The sequence below is a fragment of the Rhineura floridana genome, chromosome 11, assembly GCF_030035675.1.
Source record: "Rhineura floridana isolate rRhiFlo1 chromosome 11, rRhiFlo1.hap2, whole genome shotgun sequence".
NCBI lineage: Eukaryota > Metazoa > Chordata > Lepidosauria > Squamata > Rhineuridae > Rhineura > Rhineura floridana.
The window spans coordinates 61969162-61993797 of record NC_084490.1 but is presented as its reverse complement, the minus strand read 5'-3'; the positions used below and the strand labels follow the sequence as shown (position 1 = coordinate 61993797).

General features: G+C 41.7%; 1 protein-coding gene and 1 non-coding gene across 4 annotated transcripts in view; both read right to left on the bottom strand.

The window, feature by feature from the left end:
- Positions 1–24636, bottom strand: part of LOC133365798 (transmembrane protease serine 11E-like) — a 115903-nt gene that overhangs the window by 24426 nt on the left and 66841 nt on the right. For all 3 annotated transcript variants that reach the window (XM_061588049.1, XM_061588051.1, XM_061588052.1), the window contains 2 exons: positions 22376–22539; positions 2708–2746 (listed from right to left, as the gene is read on the bottom strand). In XM_061588049.1, the coding sequence (XP_061444033.1) occupies positions 2708–2746; positions 22376–22539 (203 nt within the window). The remainder of the gene's footprint in view (positions 1–2707; positions 2747–22375; positions 22540–24636) is intronic.
- LOC133368091 (5S ribosomal RNA) lies at positions 16117–16235 on the bottom strand. The gene has a single exon (XR_009758583.1). It is a non-coding gene; the product is annotated as a 5S ribosomal RNA (ribosomal RNA).

Here is a 24636-nt window from a genome sequence, read left to right as displayed (position 1 = left end):
TGCCCCGAATTTTTGAATGTGCTGTATTCTAGGCTTTCTGCCAGTAAGTTTCTCATAAGGAGACATTCCAATAGCACTATGTAACACCCTGTTGTGAATATAATTCGCATAAAGAATTGCCTCTGCCCAGAAAGAATTCCCTAAACTGCAATCCAGCAGCATGGCTCTCATTGCTTCCCCAAGCACCCTATTTTTTCTCTCAGCAGTTCCATTGGAAAACGGGCTGTGTGGAGCAGTGAAATTCTGGTTTATTCCCTTACTCTCCAGAAAGTCACTCAATGCTTTACTCGTAAATTCCCCACCTTGGTCCGAGCGTAAAGCCCCCACCGTGACCAAGTGTTGAGTTTCGATTCTCTTAATGAACAGTTTCAGCTTCTGCTCAGCTTAACTTTTATGCTTTAACAGAAAAACATGACAAAATCTTGAAAAATCATCTACCAGTACCATGTAGAATTTCACACCTCCTCGTGAAGCATTTATTGGCCCTGATAAATCAACATGTACTAGCTGGTAGGGAGCTGTTGTGGTTCTCTCAGCCTTCCGGTTTATTGGTGCAATAGTCATTTTAGCTTGATTACAAGAATCGCAATCCATTATCTGCCCGCAATCTTTCAAACGCATGTCTTCACTGTGCAAAGGGGTTTTTCTTATAGTGTCAAGGTTTGCATGCCCCAGCCTTTGATGCCATTCATGGACGCAGCCCTGATGTACCTGTGCCTCAGCGTTTAACACAGCACACCCTGCTTGACTGCTCTTTATTACAAACTGTGAATCTTTAAGGCTTCCCTGCATGCACACTTCATCCCCCCTCATTATAAAACATTGGTCTTTGTGGAACAAAATGGAATAATTACAACTTACCAGTTTGCCCACTGATAAAATATTATGAGCCAAATCCGGAACAAACAAACAGTTTGTCATAATTCCAAGCTTGTCAAATTTAATCAGACCTTTAGCTTGCACAGATTTCCGTGATCCATCAGCAAGTAAAACAAAGTCCTGCTCATTTGTAGACGTGTAAAACAGGCTCCTGTCTTTAATTAGTATATGGCTTGCTCCGCTATCGAGCAACCAGTTCACAGGTCGTAAATCTTGAGAGTTCTGTTTACAAACAAAGTTCACACTGCCTTGCTTCAAGCCTCCATCCCTGGAGTTTCGCTTGACTGGGCAATCCCGCTGGAGATGTCGACGATCTCCGCACACAAAACAAGCCTTCAGCCTCTGCTGCTGCTCCTGTTTATTATCCTTCGGCACGGCATTTTTCACCTCTTGCTTCCTGACAGCCTCCATCGACTCGGCTCTTTTCGCCTCCTGTCTCCGCTGCCATTCTTGGGTCAGTTTTTCCTCAATAAACGCAACGTTCAAACCTCCGTCAGGCATGGCTTCGAAAGCCATGACCATATTATTCCAAGTCCCATCAAGTGAAGCCAGAATCAGATAGGTCTTCTGAAGTTCAGAGTGTTCGACGCCTCGGTCTGTCAACTCAGCAAACAGGCGTCTGAATTCCGTGAGATGCTCACTCATGTCGCACTCACCCGTGAAGCGCATTTGATAAAGCTTCCGTGCCAAACACAATCTAGATCCCGCGGTCTGTTGCACATGAATGCCTTCCAACCGGTCCCACATCTCCTTGGCGTTTGTAACATCTCTCACGTGTAGCAGTTGAGAGTCAGATAGAGCCAGAAGTATAAAAGCCTGCGCCTTCTGCTCTCTACGCGTCCAAGCCGCAGTCAGTACCGCCGGAGTGGGTCCATCTATAATGTCCCATAAATCCTCTTTTATCAGCAAAGCCCTCATCCTCGGCTTCCAGCTGGCAAAATTCTTCTCATTAAGTCGTTCCATCGGCAAGCCTCCCCCAGACAGGTTTACAGCCATGTTGCTCACCTCCGTCTGGTTCAATCACGCTGCCCTCTCTGGAACTCCGTCTGCCTTTCAGACCAGCAACTTACTCCGGTGTAATGCGCTGTGGAGCGTAACCATCCTCTGCTACCACTGTTAGCTTGTGTGCGTTGTTGTGTGAAACAGCATACATTACGTTGGAGTTAAGTTGAGCAAGAAACATCCTCAGAGCATGTTAAGAGTCTTTATTAAGACATTAAGGCCAGAGGCTTAAGGGTAAATACATGTAGAGATTCTTCAGTCACCCCCCTTCTGGTACATCTCTCTCCATAGATAAACACAAAAACACAGCCTCTCAGCTCAGAGGCATAATTCAGAAGAGCAACAACTCACATAGACTCTGTTACAACTTTCCCAGCTGTTATCAGATGGCTACCATAGCAACATCCTTCACTGTCCGTTTCCAGACTGGCATAGCCATAACTCACCCCTTAACCACAGTTACGTCTTCAAACTTGCAGGCTTCATGGAAAACTACTAGAGACAGTGATGCCTACTGGTCACCAGCCCAACAATTTGAACATTGCAGGCATTAGAGGGGTGTTCCATGGGTAAGAAAGCTACCTAATTGCTGACAAATGGCAAAGGGGCTTTTGTGCTAAGCACCTGTTTCTTAGTGCATGAGAGGACCAATTCCCAGGGGATAGAGAATGTCCCTCCACCTCTATCGGTAAATCAACCATATGGTCTCATAGTAAGCCCACTTGTCTGGATTGTCCAGTAAAACCTGATCACTCTGACTAGCTTAGAAACTTCTTCAAAAGGTTATTGAATGTTTTTATAACTATCATGAGATATTTAAACTTACAATCACTGAAGATATTTTCAGCCATTTGCTTCCTCATATCTGGAAGAAAGAAGCAAACAGGATTAGACAGCACTGTAGTGATGGTGTTATCTTATTTTCAACAGAGCTATCTGAAATTAGATTTCATAGAAAGATTACATTACAAGAATGACATTTTTCCTATTCTTTTCCTCATGCTTTTGTTAAGGCACAAAAAGGATTGATTGATTTAAAATTTCTGTATTCCATTTTCTAGCATAAGTGATCTCAAAACAGGTTACATATAGCAGTGAAAACAATATCACTGCAAGTCAAAAAACACAATTAAAACATCAGCCACAAAACTATAATTGTGGCCTGAGGCAGTAAATTAGTTCATATTCAGATTAGGGTTTTTTGTATCTAGTCATCTGACCATTGCAAAACAAAAACTTTCACCACATGCAAGTAACACAAGATAATAGCAAGAGAAGTTAACTCAGACCCGGATAAAACTACATACAATGTAAACTTAAAATGTGATATTTGTCTGGCAGATCACAATATGCCCTCTTTTTTTAAAAAAAACCCCTCATTTAACAAATATTAAACTAAAATGAATATACACAAATCCAAATAAAATTATGTAAAACCTATATGAATAAAAGCATGGAAACAAACTTCTAAATTTCCCTGACAAGACATAGTATTTGCTCTTAAGAATTTTCTCTTCTCATTAGTTACTATAGATAGTAAATGTACAGTCTTCACAGTTGCATATCTGTCTACCCAGTAGATAAATATAGAGTCATGGTCAGACATCTCCCCATCTCTCCCTAAAATGTGTCCCTAGTATTATCCTCTCAGTAAATTATACAAAGGACAATGCACATTGCATTTTCCCCACAAAAAATAAGGGAATGGTATCATAAAGTGCTGTGAGTGCCAGCACAAAATGGTTGCCAGGGGAAGAAAAGAAAAAAGAGGTGCAGGTACTCTGTACCAGTAAATTCCATCTCACACACACACAAAAGCACTGACAATACATAACCTGGTTGAAGGACAAATAGGATCAGAATATTGCATGTTTCTGAACCTTCCTTCTAAAACAACTAAGGTTTTAATAAATACTCCTATTGCTCAGTTTCTGCAAATCCTTAAAATAACAAGGTAGTAAAACAGAAATTATTACACAGTTGTGCTGTTTTAGAAACTGATACAGGTGCTCCGTCCATCTGAAGAGATATAATCCAGCAATCTCTGGGCAGTGGATGGGCATGCTCATCCTCATCTACATGGCAAGAAGGATGAGAAGGGGCATTCTAATCCCAAACATGCACTGCAGCTGTGAATGACACTCGATGCCTTACTTCTGCATTAGAGCCATGTGCTTGTCCTTCCCTATCTAGCAAGGGGGGTTGCACAATGAATCCTGTTTCTAGAAATGAATCACACATTGGGGGTATAACAATCAGTGCTTTTTCTGGTAAAAAAAATTAGGTGCCAGTATTCATATATTGATAAAAGTACCAAGGGTGTCAGCACAAAATGGCTGCCAAGGGCAGCAAAAAAAGAAGACGTGATAATGCTCCATACTGGTTGCAGTGGAAAGCCCCAGATTATGGCTTAAAATATGCATATGATGTGCTGAAATCAATTACATATGCTTAGAAGATGCTTAAGAATTATTGAAATAGTGTATAAACTATGTAGTCTTATTTTATAACTCCCAGCATTATGTTTTATATTTGTGGTCAGTTGACTGTAAATAAAGACTGACTGAGTGTATAAACTCTGCTGTATACATAAAAGCCAAATAGCAAAACCGGAGTAGTTTGAAACTGTCCTTCTGACTACAGCTGTAGTTTTCCTGAGAAACAACTGGAATCAGGGCCAGTTCTAAAGGACGGCCAGGTGGGGCAGTGGCCTGAGGGCCCCGGAGCTACAGGAGCCCCTGAGGGGCCCTCCGCTCCCCTTCTGTGATACCCAGCACCATCTGCGGATCGCAGTGCAGGAGCTTCCGCCTGCCCACCATTCCCTTGCCCACCTACCTGATGGGTAATTTTATATATACATACATGTATAGCTAATGGGGAATTCAGTATACATAAACAATAAGCAAAATGTATTCTCCTATAAAGCTATAAAGGTTCATAACATTTTAATAGCTTAGTAGGAAGCCAGATCTTTTTCTTCTTGCAGCTGTCCCCCTGACTATGCTGGTTTGTTTGGAACTATTTGTACTCTGAACAATTGATAACACTGAACAAACACTGAACATCCCTGTACTCTCCAAGACGTAGAAAGGATTGCATTAACTAAAATGCTTAGCTCACTGTGAAAGTGTACTTTCATGTGAAGTACTGAACATTGCCAAATTCACTAGAACACCAAATTCACTAGAACACGATGCAGAGTACAGTACCTATGCAATGCCTATGCAAAATGCCTGTGTAATACTATCATGTCTATGTCATTCTGATGTGTTAAATCCTGACTGGTAGATGCTAAAGTCTTTGTCCTGAAATGTATAAAAACCCCAGGCAAACAGTGCCAAGTGGCAGTTCTCCACTCACTAGGAGGGAGACTGACCAAGTGTACACTTGTCATCCAATAAAGGCCTACCTTTTTGCTCCAAGCCTGTGTCTTCAGTTTTATTCATGGACCCCCAGCAAAAGAACCCACAGGAGAAATACAAAATTCTCCAACATACCTGTCTCCTGCCTTTTAGCATTGCCCTTAATGAAGATGGCAGCCGCGGCTTCCCTAAGGTACTGTACGCGTAGTACAGTAGATGCGTGCGTAGCATGCACATGTGCCATCAACAAAGATGGTGTCCTGTTCAGAGCGGGATTCACGAGGCTGAGATGCAGGTGCAATTAAATCTTGTTTTATTAAAGTAATGGATACATCAAAAGCAGTGCGCTTCATAGAAACCTCTATGCTAGCTCACTAGAATTCCCTAACTGCACTCTAGACGTGCTCTGCAACGTGTGAAGAAAGTTGACTCAGCAGGTCAAACCAGAGAGCTGCAGTCTTAAGTAGAGAAAGTTGTAGATCCTAATTTCTGACTTCTTCGCAAGTCCTGCCTCTGTCCCGTCCGTTTCTCGCGGCGTCGAGAGAGGGGTGACGGGGCGGCGCTTCCAACTGCTCGTCCGAAAGAAACGTCTCTTTAGCAACCAGCTTGAGGTCATGGGGTGGTGACATGCTTGAAGCATCCCGAGAGCCGCTTGGTAAAGGGGGAGTCAACACGCGCTCTGAAACATCTGCCAATGGCTCATCCAACCTGTCTGGGGCAGCGCTCTCTCCTCTTCAGAGTCCGCTACATCCGTGGGAACTGGCCCGGACTCAACCTCACTCCCTCTCCCAAGGTCTTGCTGAGACTCAACAACTCCTGGGTCTTCCGTGCCTTCTGACAGCTGGGAAACCTGAAACTCATGTCTTCCACCTCCCTCACCCTCGTGGGGAAGCGGAGGCTCAACAGATGGTGGCGGAGGCTTCATCCCCTTAGGAAAACCGTGGCCACCATCTTCATTAAGGGCAATGGTAAAAGACAGGAGACAGGTAGGGGGGCGTGGGGGTTGTGCACGCACGCACACACTGGGGCCCAGGGCAAGCTGATACCCAAGGGCCCCGGCATGACTGGAATAGACAAAGCATTATTTTCTCATGAGGCTGAGTACAGTACAAGATAACAGGTCTGGGCAGACAAAAAGTGTGTCATGTAAACAGTAAATATGAAGGACGAGGAAATCCTTATATGGTGAGGTTAAGCTGAATAGTTGAGAAAGAGAGACTCCACAGGAGCATCTGATGAGAGCCCGATGAGTAGCAAAAAGCAGATAAGGTCATGGGAATATGCCTTTCCTTAGAAGAGAAAAAGGCCAGGTTTTATAGCACTCGGGGCCCCTCAGCTCTGCTAGAGTGTGGGGCAGGGTCAAAGAAAGCAGGAGAACCATCATCTATTCCATCCATGACATCTATTGGGTGATGTATCATGACATGTATTTCTATGTACTTTGTACTTTGTCTCTGTGATATGACTTAGAGTTTAACTTAGTCCTTCAACTATTGTAACTTGTTTTAACTAAGATGTGCCTTCAGAGTCTTATCCTTTGATGTTAAATGGATATCCAGCAATTTCTTTCATGCTGATATATATATTTCTGTTTCTGGTTAAGGTCACCCAGAATGCATTTTATTAGTTGTAGTGTTCAAGCTGTGAATAAATAGCATATACTGTAAAGACCGTTCTGCTGTCTGAAGTCTGACTCCCAATTAGAAAATTTCTGGCACCTCCCAAGACCCAAGAATTCTTGAGTGGGGTCTCCTCTATTCTTCGCCTATACTAGATGACTGCTGTTGATAACCTGTGAGCTTAGCTGACCTAGCATTCCACATACTCTGTGTAGACATGGAGGAAGGGAGAAAGCAAGAACCCTCAAACCTATGCGTTGACTGGTAGTCTTGCTGGTACCAGATGGTGCCCAGCGTGGGACTTGATGGGACAGCAGCAATAGTGCCCTGAAGAGGAAATTTGATAAACTGCAGCAAATCAAATTTTCTATATATTGGCCTAAAGTGTTTACAGAACTTTAGTACCTACAGAAAAAACTCGAGTGACCTCAACCAGAGAGGTGGGAAGCAGGGAGAGTAGATATAGATACCCCTGTACCTCAAGGCATGACAAGTCTTGAGAAGACACATTTTAATCATGGCACAGCCATTGGCTGAAACATGTGAGTGGAAGGGAACCCATGAACAGAGAATACATCTGTGAGATGACATGGTAACTGGATGACAAATAGTAACAGGATGACAATAGTAGAGCCAGAGCCAATTAGAGCCAGGAACGCATTAGACCCAGAAAGCAAGAGTGGCAGCTTTGTTGGGAGCCATAACACAGCATCCTCCTGGAGTAACAATATATGGGCCAGTGGCTGTAAGAGCAACAGATCCCTGGGTTGATGAAGGTAGATACTACTCCCCGTTGACAGCAGAAGAAATGTCAGGAGTAACCACCAGGAATGAGTTGGCATGAGACTATAAGATCCTAAGACAATATTTATTGCTAAGAAGATATAGCATATTTAAGGAAATGTTGAAAGGAGAAGCTGTAATGTTAGCGGTGAAGACAACTATACCTGATGACTGCACAAGAACACGCGTGCTGAAGAAAGTGATTGAAGAAGGAGAAGAGGATACACAAAGGATGCACAGAGAAGCAAGAGGAAGCAGCAGCTCAGAGGAGCTCCAATGAAGAACAAGAAGGTGTGTGAGAGTATCATCAGATGAAAGCCTTAATGAATGTACCACCATACTATCCCATATTTCGTTTGGGAAGCAAGAGGACAAGTGCCACTACCCCACAACGAGGAAAAGGATGCTACTCAGTCACCACACTGTCAACCACAACTGAACCAAGCTCACCAAGTCAAACCACAGAAGCAAAAGCTGTGTACAGCATACACACAGCGCAGCCAGATGAAGAGGGTGAAGAAGGAGCCACAGAAGATGAACAGTTTGCCTGAAGAAAGTTCAAGGACTAACCTAACATGAAATCAAGTCTCACTATCACGTTCTACACGGTCCTTCCCTAATGAATAATGATAAGTAAATGAAAAGGCACATTGAGTGTCTGAGGACAACTAACAAGCAATTAAAAATAAAGCCATGATTTAAAGTGATGTAATTTCCAGGGTCTAGAAAACTTATCAAAAGCACCAGTACCCTCCACAGCCAGAACTGAAAACCTAAAAAGATATATAAAAGCCACAGAGAATCCTGCACCATCATCAATGGCAAGTAAGCCTCTGTGTAAGGAAGATATTAACCTGAATGTTAATATATTTTAATTGGCTGTAATAGTTATCTCATATGATGACATCTGCTCCCTTTGGATGTATAAGATTGTAACCCACCTGGTCCCTAGTGGTTGTCACCAAGTTTTCTCACCTATCTGTCGAGCCCCAGCTCCCTCAAGAGGATCAAGGAGGGGGGCTGGATGAGCATCAGTGCCGGCTGCTAGGGCAAGGGGAAGCATCAGAGGGTGCTGAGACTTTCGAGGACGAGGCCTGGGTGTGTGTGTTTGACACAGTGCCAGTTCCCACAGACAGTTCTCCCGCCAAAGTAGACTGAGCTCAGCTTCCAGATGCCCCCACAGAGCCATTGGGGGATGTCTTGGCGCGTGTGCCAACTCCACCCCCCCCAAGCTCCCCCCTTGGCACATCAAGCTCTTCCCCACCTCCTGAAACCGAGTCAGCACCTATCGAGGCTGTGTTGTCGGACGAGCAAGCAGAGGCACCCCCCCCTTTCACCCTGCACCAGACGCTGGGAGAAGCGCTTCGGTCAGAGGGAGGGTCTTCGGCGGTGTCAGAGATTACGGGAGAAGACCAGAGTGCTGACTCAACTTCCTTCACACGCTGCAGAGTTTACTTAGGTAGCCTAGTTAGGGATTGCAGTGAGCTAGCATAGTGTGCCTATGAAACATATTGCCTTCGATGTTACTTTAATAAAACAGAAATTGATTCCATCCTCGTCTCCATCTCATGAGTCTTGCTCTGGGCAGGACACTATCTCATTGAGCATGCAATTCCTGATCCTCCCTGGTGGAGTCAAGGAGTTTGGCTTGTCATCATACCCTTAAAGTGCACAAGGATGTAGTGGGGAAACTATGGGGTTAACATGAATTCTTGCTATGCTGGCCACTGCTGGGTTCCTAGAGCGACTTCTAAAGCCTAAACCGAGTGTTTGGAAGCATAAAAGTATATTTCTATCTATGTATGTTAATGTAAGTGTTTATAAGTGAATATCAAGTTTAACAGGTAAAAGCAATTTTATATCCTGTTAGCATATAGAGCAGAGTCAGCTCTGTAAAATTGGCTGCAGAGGTCAAATCTAGAGAAAGAGGCTCCTTTAATTTCTTGAAAAGAATCACCAAAGTGTTCAAAGACAAATGGCTGAGAAAGAGTCCTGTCCAAGTCCTTAAGAGAGCCTCTTCTAGGCAGTGTAACTGATATACTGTGTACGATGGGGTAGATGAACCAATGGCCTGATTCAGCATGTCAGTTGTTTAAATGCACTGATACGAAATGTCCACAAGGTGGTGGTCTATAAAAGAAAATTATACTTGATTTTTATTTATTTCAGTATCTCCAGCCATTCAGTTTTGCAATGTTCAAAGCAGCTTATAATACAGTAATAAACGTTTATAAGAGCAAGACAGGAAAAACAGATCCACAACAGTGGAATCAGCATCTTAATATAATTGTAATTAGCAGAAAAATCAGCTCTGATTACGTGCTGAAAAGCCTGGGCAAACAATCAAGTTTTCACCTGGTGCCAAAAAAAGGCATATGGTTCAGTGCCAAACCAGCCTCTCTGGGGAGAACATTCCATAATAGGATGTCACAGCTGACCTCCCCCTTCCCTGGTTGCCATCCACCTAACCTCCAAAGACAAGGAGACCCTGAATAGGCCCTCCAAAGATTATCTTAGTATTTTGTGGGCTCTCCAATTCTGGAGGCATTTAAGAGGCAGCTCGACAGCCACCTGTCAGGTATGCTTTCATTTGGATTCCTGCATTGAGCAGGGGGTTGGACTCGGTGGCCTTATAGGCATCTTTCAACTCTATCATTCTGTGATTCTATGTGCAGACTTACATGGGTGCAGTCAGTTCTTCAGAGCCCCAGAACACAAAAGATGTAGGATTTGTGTGCAGAAATGGACCAACAGCCAGTGACGATGCTTAAGAACTGGCAAGATACAATCCCAGCCAGCAATCTGATAGCTGCATTTTTAAATAACTGAATTTTCTAAAAGGTTTTCAAAAAGTAGCCCCATGTACTACACATTGCAGTAATCCAGTATTAAGAGGATCAGAGGATGAAGTAGGCCCAGCACCAGCAGGTAGCCAGGTCAGGCTCTGGCTGAGGGCCCTGGGGTTGGGAGGGTGGAACTCCCGTTCCGTGATCCCCACTAGCATCGGGTCGCAAGCCATGACCAGATGGTGGCATGGATTGTGGAGCAGGAGCTTCCTTTTCTCAGCCAACATCACACACATGCGCACAGGGAGCCAGTGGATGCTTAAATATGCCCCTGCTGCCATCTTGGGTGATGGCAGGCATGCACGCTGACATGCAAGGTGAAGTGACCAGGGGTATTTAAGTGTGTGTACATGCACATACACAGGCACACACACACACAAGGCAAGGCAGAGGCCCACAGCAGACTGGTGCCAGAGGTATAGATGAAGGCAAGTGTTAGTGTCTAAATGGTGCAGCAAGACTCTAAAAGGTCTTGTTCAGGAGGAGAAACAGAGCTGATGTCACTTCCAAATTTCTGTGTAGTCTTACTCAGCAATTTCATGTGCAATTCATAGAAATTTTAACAGCATGTGCCATGGGTCAGAGTTATAAGCTTCCTGGAATACATTCTAGAACCAAATAGTGCCTAGGCAGAAATGGAATTGCTGGACATGTTGCCTCCAATTTTGATCCCAGGCAGCTTACCAGGGAAACACACAATGGTCAATTGAATGAAAAGGCACTTGGAAGTCCAGAAGAATTAATACAGTCACACTCCCCCTGTCCTTCCCTCAGAACAGGTCATCTGTCAGGGAAACCAATTATGTCTCCATGCCAAACCTGATTGAAATGGATCCAGATAATCAGCCTCATCCCAAAGGGACACAGTTTTACACTCACGTGTTCACTTCATTAGCAAGACAAAAACAAATCCTTACAAAACCTATAACTTACTTAGCACTATTAAAATGATTAATTCAAAAAGGAAGAGGCCTTGTGCATTACTGATACTGGGCACGATTCTGTCAAACAGTTTTAAATAGCTTAAAAAGCAAAGGTAGCCATATTGGTTCGTAAGAAAAAACTAGAAAAATTAGGCTAGATGTTGTAGCCATATGGTTAACTTGCAGTTCCATGACAGAAATTGTGGATTGTATCCAGTGTTAGCACTACTCAGAATAGACGCATTAAGAATAATGGACAAAACTAATTTAGGTCTTTTAATGGGTCTGCTCTGAGTACAGCTTAGTTGAATACAACCATGCACTTTTAAGTGTTATTGATTTCAACAGAAGAGTAAGGCATGTGTTTAATTCTCCCTGAAATAATTAAGACTTAAAACAGTTTAACTTTTGGATGGGCTGGACCACACCATATCTTGTTGCTGTTACACATTTCTCAGTAATTAGGGATGAGAAATTAGACATATCTTTGCCCATTGTTTGAACTGGAGTCCCATACAAAATTTATTTTTCTGCTTTACTTTCTTTTGAAATCAGGTGAGACTTGTTTGGAATTTCCCTTCCCACAGGTAAAATATTATTCTCATTCTCATTATCCTATCTAAGTAGTAAAACATTATCTGAAGTTATAGTATTTCTAGCCAAACTCCTATGAAAAACCCACAGGAAAAAGCACATGACATTTAAGAGGTACTGAAAAAGCACAAGCTGTATAGTTAAGTGATGCCTACAAATTTGCCATCTTAACTATAGTAAATTTCACCCTAAGATATTCAAAATATGAAAATGTGAGTCCTACTTTCTGTAGGACTCCTGCAACCATGACATTAGCTGATTGATTGATTTCCTCAAGGCAACTGCTTCAATACCCATTAATGCCAGGTTGGATTGGGAGTTTCCATCTAAAATGTAAACCGCTTAAAGGTCTTTACGTTCAAGCGGCATATAGATTTTGTTAAATAAATAAAAAAATTAATATGACACCAAATAAAAGCAGGGATTTGTCTGCACTACAGACTTAAATTGATTTAACTGTTAAGTATGCCTCTAATGAACCCTGGGAAGTATAGTGCTAGGCAAGGTAGTGGACTTTGTAACAAATCTTAGCACAGCTGCAAAGCTACAACACCCATGATCCCCTGAAAGACGCCACAACAATAGTGTTGATGTAGAGTTCTTTCACTCTCTCACACAACACAGAGCATCTTCCAGTCTCTTCTGCTTTCCGATGTATCAAAGAAATAACGTAAGGAAATATAACACGGATGTAAACTCCATCGTTAGTAGAATACAGCAGAGCTTGGAAAAGTTACTTTTTTGAACTACAACTCCCATCAGCCCCAGCCAGCATGGCCACTGGATTGGGCTGATGGGAGTTGTAGTTCAAAAAAAGTAACTTTTCCAAGCTCTGGAATACAGATAGCTTGAGAATTGTCTGCATGTCTAATTGTGCACTTCCTAGCTCAGCATCACCCAGAATCAATCCCTGAGATATCCCAAGAGAAAAGAGGTTCCTGCACTTTTGTTAGTGAAGATACTTAGTTTATCTGAGGAATCCTGAAGCTCATACCATACTTGTCAAGTGGTAGGCAACTGTGGGGATGGGAGAAAGAATGGTATGTGTCATTCCACTCAGTATAACTGAATTTCATCTTGGACATGGTACAGTTACATAGAGCTGCCAGCCTGAGGCAGTTTACTTGTTGTTGATTCAGTTCCCCATACATATTCCTGTGGCATCATTTACAACACATTTATATCCTTACAAGATAGCAGGAACAATCCATGCCTATGTAGCCATAAGGTATGTTTGGAAGTTTGTTTATTTACCATGTCAAAAGCTACATTTTGTTTTTCTTTTTAATTTGTATACATGGTGCCTTCAGGATGCCGCTTTTGATGCTACTTAAAATTTTTGCATGTTACCAGAAGTAACTGAAGAAAATGTTGGCTGTCCTCCCTTCATTGAAATAATTTGCTTAGTTTTTCTGATATTGTTTTACTGGGTTTTTGTTGTTGCTGTTGATTTGTATACTGCTTAAAATTTTAGAAAAAGTTATTGCGCTATGCCTACCAAAGCAGTAGTCAGAATTATAAGACCAGGTGTCAACGTTCCAATTCAAATTTTACTTTTCCCCTCCAGGTTGCTCCCACTTTAATACCAACAGTGATGTGTGAGATGCCAAGCATATGCCTTGAGAAAGAATGTGATGATACAGTCATCAGCAATTCAGGTCAGATAGCTATCAGCATGGCAGCTAAGGAGCATCTGATAAGGGGGAGAAAAGAGAACCTATTTTCCCTGTTTGGGAGTTTTTGTTTGTTCTCTTTAAAAAAAAAAGCCAGAAAGATTTTGACTGGTCTAGAACTTGGCTGCAGTTGTATTTGCCTTCCTGCATTGGGAGAAGAAAGTGTACTATAAGAAACTGAAGCTGCCGCTAAAAGCCAGCTGGACTACTGGGAAGAAGGTATAAGCTGTAGAGAAGACGGAGACAGGATGTTATGAAACACTGGTGGGAGGTTCAGACAAGAAGGCTCAAGTAGCTCCATCTCATTCCAATTAATTTGGGATATATGCCACATTTTTAAACAGGCGGATTCATTTTAAATATTATTTCATAGCCTTTGTAGGAAACTTATCCAGACTTAAAAAGAAAATAGTCCTTGATTCAGCTATGTTAATTTATACTTTGCCTAGAAGAGAATGTTTTATTAACACACTACGTACCATCAGCACTAATTCCAGGATTTGAGGAGATAACCAGCAGGAAGCATCATTGGATAGACAATGGGTAGAAGCAGGCAGGAAAGCTACAAGCTCAACCCAGAGTACTCGAGAGTGTACATGCACGATTCAGGCCCCCTTCACCTTCATTTTCTGTTATGCAAAAGGGTGGGGATCTTGCCTCAGAGGATCCTTTAGAAGCCATATGGCACTAGGAAGTATCCAGCTTTAGTAAAATGCCAGCACTGGCCATGCTTAACTTCAGCTTTTCCCACCTATTTAAATAGTAAACACTTGGGATTAAGACCATCCTTTGTTGCTTGTTCATACAGTCCTTGGAACAACTAGACCAGTTCATTAGGGGGTCTTCCTTTAAGCAATCAAACGGCATGAAAGGTTAGAGCCAAAGTAGGTATGAAGTTAAAGCATTTGATTTGGCAGGATCACAGCAGGAAGGGAAGGTTCAAACTCTCCCTTCCTATCTGCCACATTCCTGATATTGCTTGTCCTCAGGGATGCCTTGTGGCAACTAGTTACGGTAAAAACCCATGCATGTTACATGTAATAAAGCATATATGGGCATGGGTTCTTAGTGTAACTGGTTCTCACAAGGCATCCCTGAGCAACAGCAAGATCAGGAATGTGGCAGATAGGAAATGGAAATGGAAATGGACTGCCTTCAAGCCGATCTCGACTTATGGTGACCCTATGAATAGAGTTTTCATGGTAAGCAGTATTCAGAGATGGTTTACCATTGCCTTCCTCGGAGGCTGAGAGGCAGTGACTGGCCCAAGGTCACCCAGTGAGCTTCATGGCTGTGTGGGGATTCGAACCCCGGTCTCCCAGGTCCTAGTCCAACACCTTGACCACTACACCACACTGGCTCTCGGCAGATAGGAAGGGAGAGTTTAAACCTTCCTTTCCTGCTGTGATCCTGACAAAAATCACATACACACCCAAAAACTGCTGTTTACATAGGAAGAAAACTCTGATTAGCACCATTCTCTTCCAATGCAAATAGTATCAGGGGGTGATTTTCATCAGGACTGCAGCAAGGGGGAGGGATACACTCACCCTCTCAGCCCATCATGTTTTTGATTCTTCTCAGGAGGGCCTGTAGCAGCTTTTTTATACTAAAAAAGATGTACATATTATTTTATATTAAATGCAACATATCATTTCATATCACATCGAGTTTGACCCTCAGCATGACTTTGAAGATTGCAGAACTAACTAACTGCATTATTTCCAAATGTAGCAAACCTTCCCACATTTGATTTACTAATAGGAGCTATGGTCCTATCTATGTCAGTATCATTTTGGAATGAATCCATGAATGCCTCTTTCACGAATGTTTCACTCCCAAGTCATGGGTTTAGGGAAACTTGGAAGCTAAACTGCTTCAGCAGTTGAGAGAGGTGCGTTCAGTCTTGTGCTCAGCTGATCTACTTGTGGAGACTGGTCATTGTGTGTTTGGAGAATTAAACAGATTAGCCAGATAATTCTCAAATTACCTTTTTTAAGAATACTTGGCCTGCTTTCAGAGTTTTAAAGGGCAATTCTAGAGATATAGGAAGCAGGCATGAGAACATTAAAAAAAAATAGTGACACCCTTCCCCCCCCCTTAGAAGCAGCTTCAGTTCTGCTCTCATATCAAGCATCTGAAATACAGTATTACACAATGAGGCATGATCAGTATTGGACAATAGTTACAGAGGGGCGTGTTCTATTCTGCCTCATCAGATCTTCCTAAAGGGATTTGCTATTGAACACTTAACCTGGATTATTAATAAGTGTTAGTGATAGCACAAAACCACCTGCTTTTGATATACCTAGTTGTTGTTATATGTCTTCAAGTCGATTATGACTTATGGCGACCCTATGAATCTTTTTTGGATATATTCATAGGGTCTTCATGGTAAGAGGTATTCAGAGGTGGTTTACCATTGCCTTCCTCTAAGCCTACAGCACCCGATATTCTTAGGCGGTCTCCCATCCAAGTACTAACCAGGCCTGACCCTGCTTAGCTTCCAAGATCAGACAAGATTGGGCGTGTTCAGGGTAGTATGGCCGTAGGCAATATACCTAGTAAATAGACTTAAAAACTTGGATGAGGAGGAGCAGGGAATGTTTATCGAGTTTGCAGATGATATAGAATTACCCTGGAAGACAGAAATAAAATTCAAAGTGATCTTGATAGACTGGAGCATTGGGCTGAACACAACAGAATGAAATTTAACAGGAATAAGTGCAAAACTCTACACCTTGAAAAAGAACCAATGCACAGTTATAAGATGTGGGATACTTGACTCAGTAATACTACATGCTATAAGGATTTAAGATTGTTGATCACAAGCTGAATATGAGCCAACCTTGCAATGTGGCTGCCAAAAGGCAAATGCTATTTTAGGCTGCATTAACAGAAGTATAGTTTCCAAATCACGTGAAGCTAGGGTTGCCATATTCCAGTTCCACAAATCCGGGCAGGTTAATTTGCATATTATGTAAAGTATTTGCATATTATGCAAATTATTTGCATATTACTTGCAAATTATGCATATTATTTGCATATTAAAATTTGGATTGTCCAGTTGTTTTGTTTTTGTGCCTAGGAATTACCACCAAAAACTGGGGGAAAGATGTCAGAAATCTTTTTTTTAAAAGCAACATTTTCAGCCTTAAATGCCTAGACGCTAGTTTCCAACACTATGGAATATTTATTGATTGATTAAGAGGATTTATATCCTGCCCTTCTGCTGTTAAAAACAGAGCTCAGCACAGCTTACAAATATAATAAAAACAATAAAAATACACAATCAATATAAAAACATAATAAAAACACAAAATAGCAACAAACATAAAATAAGCCAGGGCAGCAGTACGGTTAACCTTTGCTGGTCATTGACCGAAATAAACTTATTTACATTTTTTAGTATGGTTAACCATTACATATATGATATATTTCAGAGATGTGGTGGGTGGAGAAAAACAAGAAGCCAAAATGTTAGGAAAAGGAGTCTTTCACACCACATGCTCCGTTCTAAATACTGTTGCAACAAGTTTTACAAGTTCCTCCAGTATTCCACCTGCACTCAGACATTCAAAGTATCTGTATGTTTCTTAGGTTTTATAAAAGCAGAGCTTTGCTTAACTCAAAATTTCTTCTCCCTTTGATCAACCACATCTACACAGGTTTCACCTCCATACTCAAAATGAAACTGGGCCTGGAAGTGTGCAACAACCCCACACATACCTTGCTACTTAGATTACCAATGCCAGGATGTCTGTCTTATGACTACTCTCCTGCTCCCCCCCCCCCCGGGCATCATGAAAGACCCAGTCCTGGGCTCAGAAAGAAAATAAATATCTGGTCCTCTTCAAAGTATTGAGAAGCCTCTTGTTTTAATTGAAATAATAATTATAAATTCTTGTTCTTATCACTAATGGGAGTTAATTATCTTGCATATGCTGCTGTTGCTTCTATGGCTGTAACGGAGTGAGGTTAAAGATAAGTGAAATGCAAATAGGAAAAAAAAACACAAAAGGCAGTAACACTTTCCTAAATGTAATACCATACCAACCACAACAAGATTCCTATAAGTAAGGCAGAAAACTAAGCATCTCACAACTACTCAGGATTCCTAACCAAAAACCAAAAATAGGATAAATGAAGAAATATTTATATAAGCATGACTATCAAATATATTTATTAGTTACACAAACTGTAAAGATATTTATAGTGCAATCCTAGGTTTATTTATTCAGAAGCAAGTCCCAGTGTATTCAGTGAGGCTTACTCAAACAGGGATAGAAATGCAACCTCAAGTGATAAGCAACTTCATTCACACAACCCAAAATTCCAAATCATGCCACTTTACGCTGTTTTGCAACTGTTTATACTTGTTTTATGGTTATTGGATTTTAAATGGCTTTATTTCTTGTTGTGAGCTGCCTTGGTTTCCAACCCTACCTCACAGGGGTGTTGGAAAGACTACACACACACACTCTCTGCAGATGTATAAATACATACAGCCCATATAATAGTTTATTGTCAAACTAGTTAGTCATTGCAGAAAAATCAGTATTAGTTTTTAAAAAATCAGTATTAGTTTCCTACAGAATAAAAACTGTAATACCTAAGTAAGCCCTGTCTACTTGCTTTAAAATAGGACTGGAGGGGGGGGGACAGAAAGAGAACACAAACACAATTCTTTCTTACATTCACTCCAAAGTCCCATTGATTTTCAGCACATTCATAACCATGTCTACTCAAAAGTAAATCCTATTGAATTCAATGGGATTTACTCTGGGCATATGGGATTAGCAATGCTTTTACCCCCACAAAAGCAAGTATTGGGAAGGTTTTCAAAACACTGCCCAGGATCTGACTCCTGCACACAAGAGGAAAAAAACCTGAAATGTATATACTTACCCAATTTATGAGATTTTCAGATAAATGGGGGGGGGACCACCATTTTCTGGCATTGCAATGAGATTTCTAGACACTGCCACAGGTCAACCAAACACTTCACTGATTGGCTGCAATCCTGAATGGGCGGGGTTAAAGCTATGAAGTGCTATACAGTAGTTTAAAAAAAGATTTAACAGTCGGGGGGCGGCTGACGTTTTTACGTATATCTTGACAACCAGACCACCTAGAAACTTTTTTTTATTATTATTAAATTAAAGCTGAGAATCCGGGCCACCTAAGGGGCAAAACAGGCGCTGGGTGACATGCAAAGAATCCGGGTAAAACCCAGCTAACCAGGCAATATGGCAACCCTACGTGAAGTACTAGTTCCCCACTATTCAGCATTGGTTAGGCCTCATCTTGAGTACTGCATCCAGTTCTGGTCTCCGCACTTCAAGAAGGATGCAGACAAACTGGAAAGGGTTCAGAGAAGGGCAACAAGGATGATCAGGGGACTGGAAACAAAGCCCTATGAGGAGAAACTGAAAGAACTGGGCATATTTAGCCTTGAGAAGAGAAGATTGAGGGAAGATGTCACAGCACTCTTCAGGTACTTAAAAGGCCATCACACAGAGGAGGGCCAGGATCTCTTCTTGATTGTCCCAGAGTGCACGACACAGAATAATGGGCTCAAGTTACAGGAAGCCAGATTTCAACTGATCATCAGGAAAAACTTCCAAACTGTTACATCAGTATGACAATGGAACCAATAACCTAGGGAGGTGGTGGGCTCTCCAACACTGGAGGCATTCAAGAGGCAGGTGGACAGCCATCTGTCAGGTATGCTTTAAACTGAATTACTGCATTGAGCAGGGAGGTTGAACTCAATGGCCTTATAGGCCCCTTCCAACTCTACTATTCAATGATTCTATGCTTTCCATCTGCAGGCAAGAAAAATATACTGGAGATGTCCTTAACAAGTGCAAGGACCCCATAGCCATAGGTGTGTTCATAACCAGTCACTTACTTTTGAGTCTACCCTAGATCTTCCACACAGCTTGCCTCTATCCCAGTAGGTTTTTTAAATAGCCTGTGTTACCTATTTTGTTCATTAAGCTTCTGTGGGAAGATCTAGAGAAATCAGGGTGAAAGGATCCTTGTTTAAGTGCCAGCTAGATTTAACTTGGAACATTTGGGGGATTACTTATAACTCCTGTAAATTTTCAGTTCTTGGAATAATGTGATTAAATATACAGTTAGTTACCTTTAAAACCCATCACTATATTTTTTAACCCTAAGTATTAACACTAGCAGAGAAATTTGAATATGCTCTACCTAAGTAGAATAGTGTTGTGCGCCTCCCCAATCTCCGAGCGGTGAGATCTCAGGGTTCCTGCGCTCATCCAGGGTTTGGTTTCCTTTGGGAAGAAGGTCAGCGGAGACTGTGGTGTCTTTATGAAATATGGTTTGTTTATTTACACACATTCCAACCTGAGCTTAGGATGGAGGGGGTTCAAGGCATCAGCAGACCAATATCCAGCTTTTCCATCTGTATTATAGGAGGCACCCCAAATGTCATGGTGCAGAGAGCCAGTCTCTCTGCCTGCCTCCAGTCACCAGCCTTTCTCTCAACACAACTAAAAACACAAACCTCTCCTAGGCTCTGGGGGGGGGGAGGAGACTCTCCTGAAGAGTTTCAATGACAAAAGGATCTTCCTGGCTCATTCATCAGTTGCTGGGCACCTAATAGGCCCATTAACTACCTGGCCACTCTATTTGTTTAACAAAAGAAATTCATCTGGCTAGCAGAGCCAGCCCCAAGGCACAGTATTCCAGATCAGAGGCTGGAAAGGGGACTCATGGGGATTATCCATTCCAATCCCCATGCTCATAACAATATAGTTTAAATTATTTAATTAGACTAGCTTATATGTATTGCTTTACACAATGTTGCATGGACTTTTGGTACTTATTGATATTATGATTTATTATTGTTTCTATGATTAATAGATTTTTTCATATATTTTTGAATTGTTATACAGTGAAAGCTCATTATAATGCAGGGGTCAGGCAACAAAGGAGGAATCCACGTTATACAGCTTCTATGTTATAATGAAAACATCACCAGAAGGGCTAAAGCCAGTGAGTTCTATTGGTTCATAGAGAGGCAAAAAAAACCCAACAACACGTGCTGCTGTGGCTGAGGAACAGATTGGGAAGGAAGAAGCAGGTAACAGAGCGGGAAAAATAAGTTAAATAAAGCTCCACAGACAATAACAAAAGAACTCAATAATTTAGAGAAAGCTCAAGAGGTAAGCATCCCTTAGGGAAAAAACACCAAGAAAGAAAAGAGTGGTAAGAACAGAAGAACATAAGAAGAGCCTGCTGGATCAGGCCAGTGGCCCATCTAGTCCAGCATCCTGTTCTCACAGTGGCCAACCAGGTGCCTGGGGGAAGCCCGCAAGCAGGACCCGAGTGCAAGAACACTCTCCCCTCCTGAGGCTTCCGGCAACTGGTTTTCAGAAGCATGCTGCCTCTGACTAGGGTGGCACAGCACAGCCATCACGGCTAGTAGCCATTGATAGCCCTGTCCTCCATGAATTTGTCTAATCTTCTTTTAAAGCCGTCCAAGCTGGTGGCCATTACTGCGTCTTGTGGGAAGGGAGAGTGACATCAGAAAATAGTTTTTTTAAAAAAAAGCTGAGAGGAAAAAAGACTCAGAAACACCCAGGGGAAGCAAACTGAGGACTCACCAGGGCCAAGGAGCACTGAGGATGAAAAATGAGATATAGCAAACACAAAAATAAGGCATACAGTATTTTACTCAGGGGACATGGTCATAGCCACAGTATATCCAATTCTACAGTATAGTGAGACACGTTATATCGAGCTTCCAGTGTACTTATTGTTCTTTTGGTATGTTGTGAGCCACTCTTGTGGAAACATAGCATACAAATAATCAGATTAGGATGATAAATCTAAACATATCTCTTTTTAACATAAAATGTATTCATGGCAGCAAAACAATTCAGTTCACCACTTCTGTGCATACTGAGCAACCAGAAATTTTATTTGGCACCACCTAATAGGCTAAATCTTTACTTATACTTGAAATAGGACCATGCTATGGAGTTGCTGGAACTATTTAGCTTCACATAAATTAACAGTGTTTCCCAAACATATTCTTCCACCCTTCCCCTCCTAGAAACTCACTGCTAATGGAACATCCTCCAGATGCTTCATGTATAAGTTGCATCAGATGCTGTTATCATTTGTTTGTCTTGAAACTACCCTTGCAAAATAAAATGAGCACACAAATAAATAAGCTAGCAAGCAAATGAGAATTTCCCAGGAAGGAAAAGTGGAATTCCTGAGAGACAGGAAGTTAATGCATTTCTATGTTCAGACCGATCATATGATTTCAACATATAATAGGTCTCTAGTCACCAGCTTTAATTCATTTCTGATTATTATATACTGAAGCCTGACCTAAGGGAGAAAGCTGTTCCTACAAATGGTTTACTCATTGTACATTGGAACTTCAGTTCTTCCATGAACTAGAATATTATGAGTGGCTATTCTTTTATTTTAGGAGAAAAGGTAAGTTTGTGGGAGTTAAGCCATGCCAGTGGAATGCTGCCCACATGAATAAACCACTCGTATGAGTACCCCCCCCAAGATGGCCAGTGAGTTTTGCTCAAAGAACTTTTTTTTTAACAAAGCTGGCAGGGTTGAGTAGGAATACAAAAAGCAAAATATAACACACAAAGAAACAAGCAAAGGAAGAAAAATTCCAGTTAATGGCACCTGTAAGAGTGGTAGATGAGAGGTCAATGCGAGTAGACCCAGGGTACATCTTCAGCCTCTGCTGCAAAATCCTATTGATGGTCAGTCGCAGTGCTTTGTTATCATCAGTAGAAGAGAAGAGAAACATCAGCACAACTTGTGCAACAACTCCACCTGTGTCTGGACTGAAAGAGAACCAAACCACAAAAAAGGTAATTAGCTTGCAGGTGTGCATATGCGGACATAGTTCTGCCAGTAGATTCTTCAGTGGTGGTAAATTTCAAAACACTGAAAGGGAAATAGGGTCCCTGTTATGCCCAAGAACAGGAGTTGCATAAAAGAAAAAAAAGACAAGACGTTGGGGGGTAGGTCTCTTTCCCAAGACATGATCTGTGAACACATCACTGCCATTTTGACTCAACTGAAGATTAGTAGGATATCGATGTTTTAAATAAAATAAATGACTAAAACAAAGGTGGTGCAATTGGGTGGACAAAACTGAGCATAGGGAGGGTAAACAAAGAAACTCAATCCAGGAAAATAAAGATAATTAAGGAAATAAAATTAAGTCTTGAGAAGTCTGGATTCAGGAAAAGAAACAGCAGAATGAACATCAGCAGGCAGACAATTCCAGTTTCAAAGATAAAGACCAACAACAGAATGTGAGATGTGGCTTAACGAAGAGACGTACCAAAATAATGAAACAGAAGATGAATCCCATATTAGGATACTGTATGAGGAAAAAAGATGACTGCATCCATAGGTACGTGGCGCTGCCGTTTTTCTCTCTGCACAATTCCCCAGGAAGGGGTGTTATGCTGTACAGTCACTTCCTGGAAGCATTTTAAAATATACTTTTAAAATATATAACTTCACACAGACATGGTGAAGTTACTACCCGTTCCAATCAGCTGTGTTTAAAAAGAAAGAAGACAGCCCTTGGACCACCTCGCAAGTATTGTTGAGTTGTTGGACTCATGCGGGTATTGGTTTGTAGATTAGGCATAATTTGAAAAACTGTTCAAGGAAGCAGGGGAGGTGCCTTCATGATTGTCACAAAGACCCACTGCTGCATGCAGCCCTTTCACATGTGACAGGAAGAATAGAGTTTCCCTGAGCCTGACGATTAAGGGAAGGTTGTATGTCTGACCAAAACAGGTTAAGTGAAGTTCCATAGCAGGCTCATTGCTCAAATTATATATATCATTCTAGATGCACCCTAAGGCATGCAACTGTATTTTTGAGAGCATATGGATTGTACATGAGAATAAAGGAATACTCCTATTGATGAACAGCAAATCCCAGCCATAAATCATTTGCCTCCTCAAGACTGCTCCACTTGATATCTGAATGCTTCATATTTCTTAAGGGAGTTTAATGATTTCTCTAAGACAATGAACAGATATTTGCTATCTTAATTTGACAAATGGAGAGCTAGATCGTATTACATTACCAAATCAAACACAAGAGTAAAGGCTTGAACCTGTATGCCCTGAGAGCTAATCTTACCACTGAGCAGTTTTTTCGTCCTCTTTCCTCCTTTTTTTCCTTCCTCCTTTTCCTAAACACACTAGGGCAGCATTTAAATTTATCTACCATCTACTGGGCTTTCTGAAATATCATGTAGCAACAAATTGCAAGAGGAGGAATAATAATCTCTGCAGATCACTGCCTGATCTGGTATAGCAGGTTTTTGAATGACACCCCCTTTTTTCCTGTTCTTGCCCATTGTGGTTAAATGTCATAGACAAGAATGGCTGCAATCTACTATCACTGCTGATGGACAATCTCCACACATATCTGTGGGCTATGAGTAAACCCCATTGAAATGAATGGAGCTTCCACAGTAGTACTGCTTGAAGAATATCTGCCTGTGTCTTCTTCCCCATTTTGGTTTATTCTCCCCACCCAACTATGGTTGCAGCATGCCACTGTTGGCATCAGAATTGCTCCATGCAAATTTGCAAAGCCACAAACTGTATTTGTGCCAGTGCTGGCTGATTCAGGCAAGAGGAAGAGAAGAAATGAGTGTGCTTATGTCTACACACCTTCATAGAGGCAATTTGCAATGATGCAAAATGGCAAGAGAAAATAGCCAGGAAATAGGAAGCTTTTACAAAACTAAGGCAACTAGGGTTGCCAGGACTCCAGTTTTTGCCCAGAGATGCTGGATTTTTAGGGTCTTCTCCAGGTCTCCAGGTGAGTCACCTTAATCTCCAGACTCTCAGCATTCATTTTTTTAAAAATTAAGTTTCTAGGTGGTATATACCCAAATGTCAGCT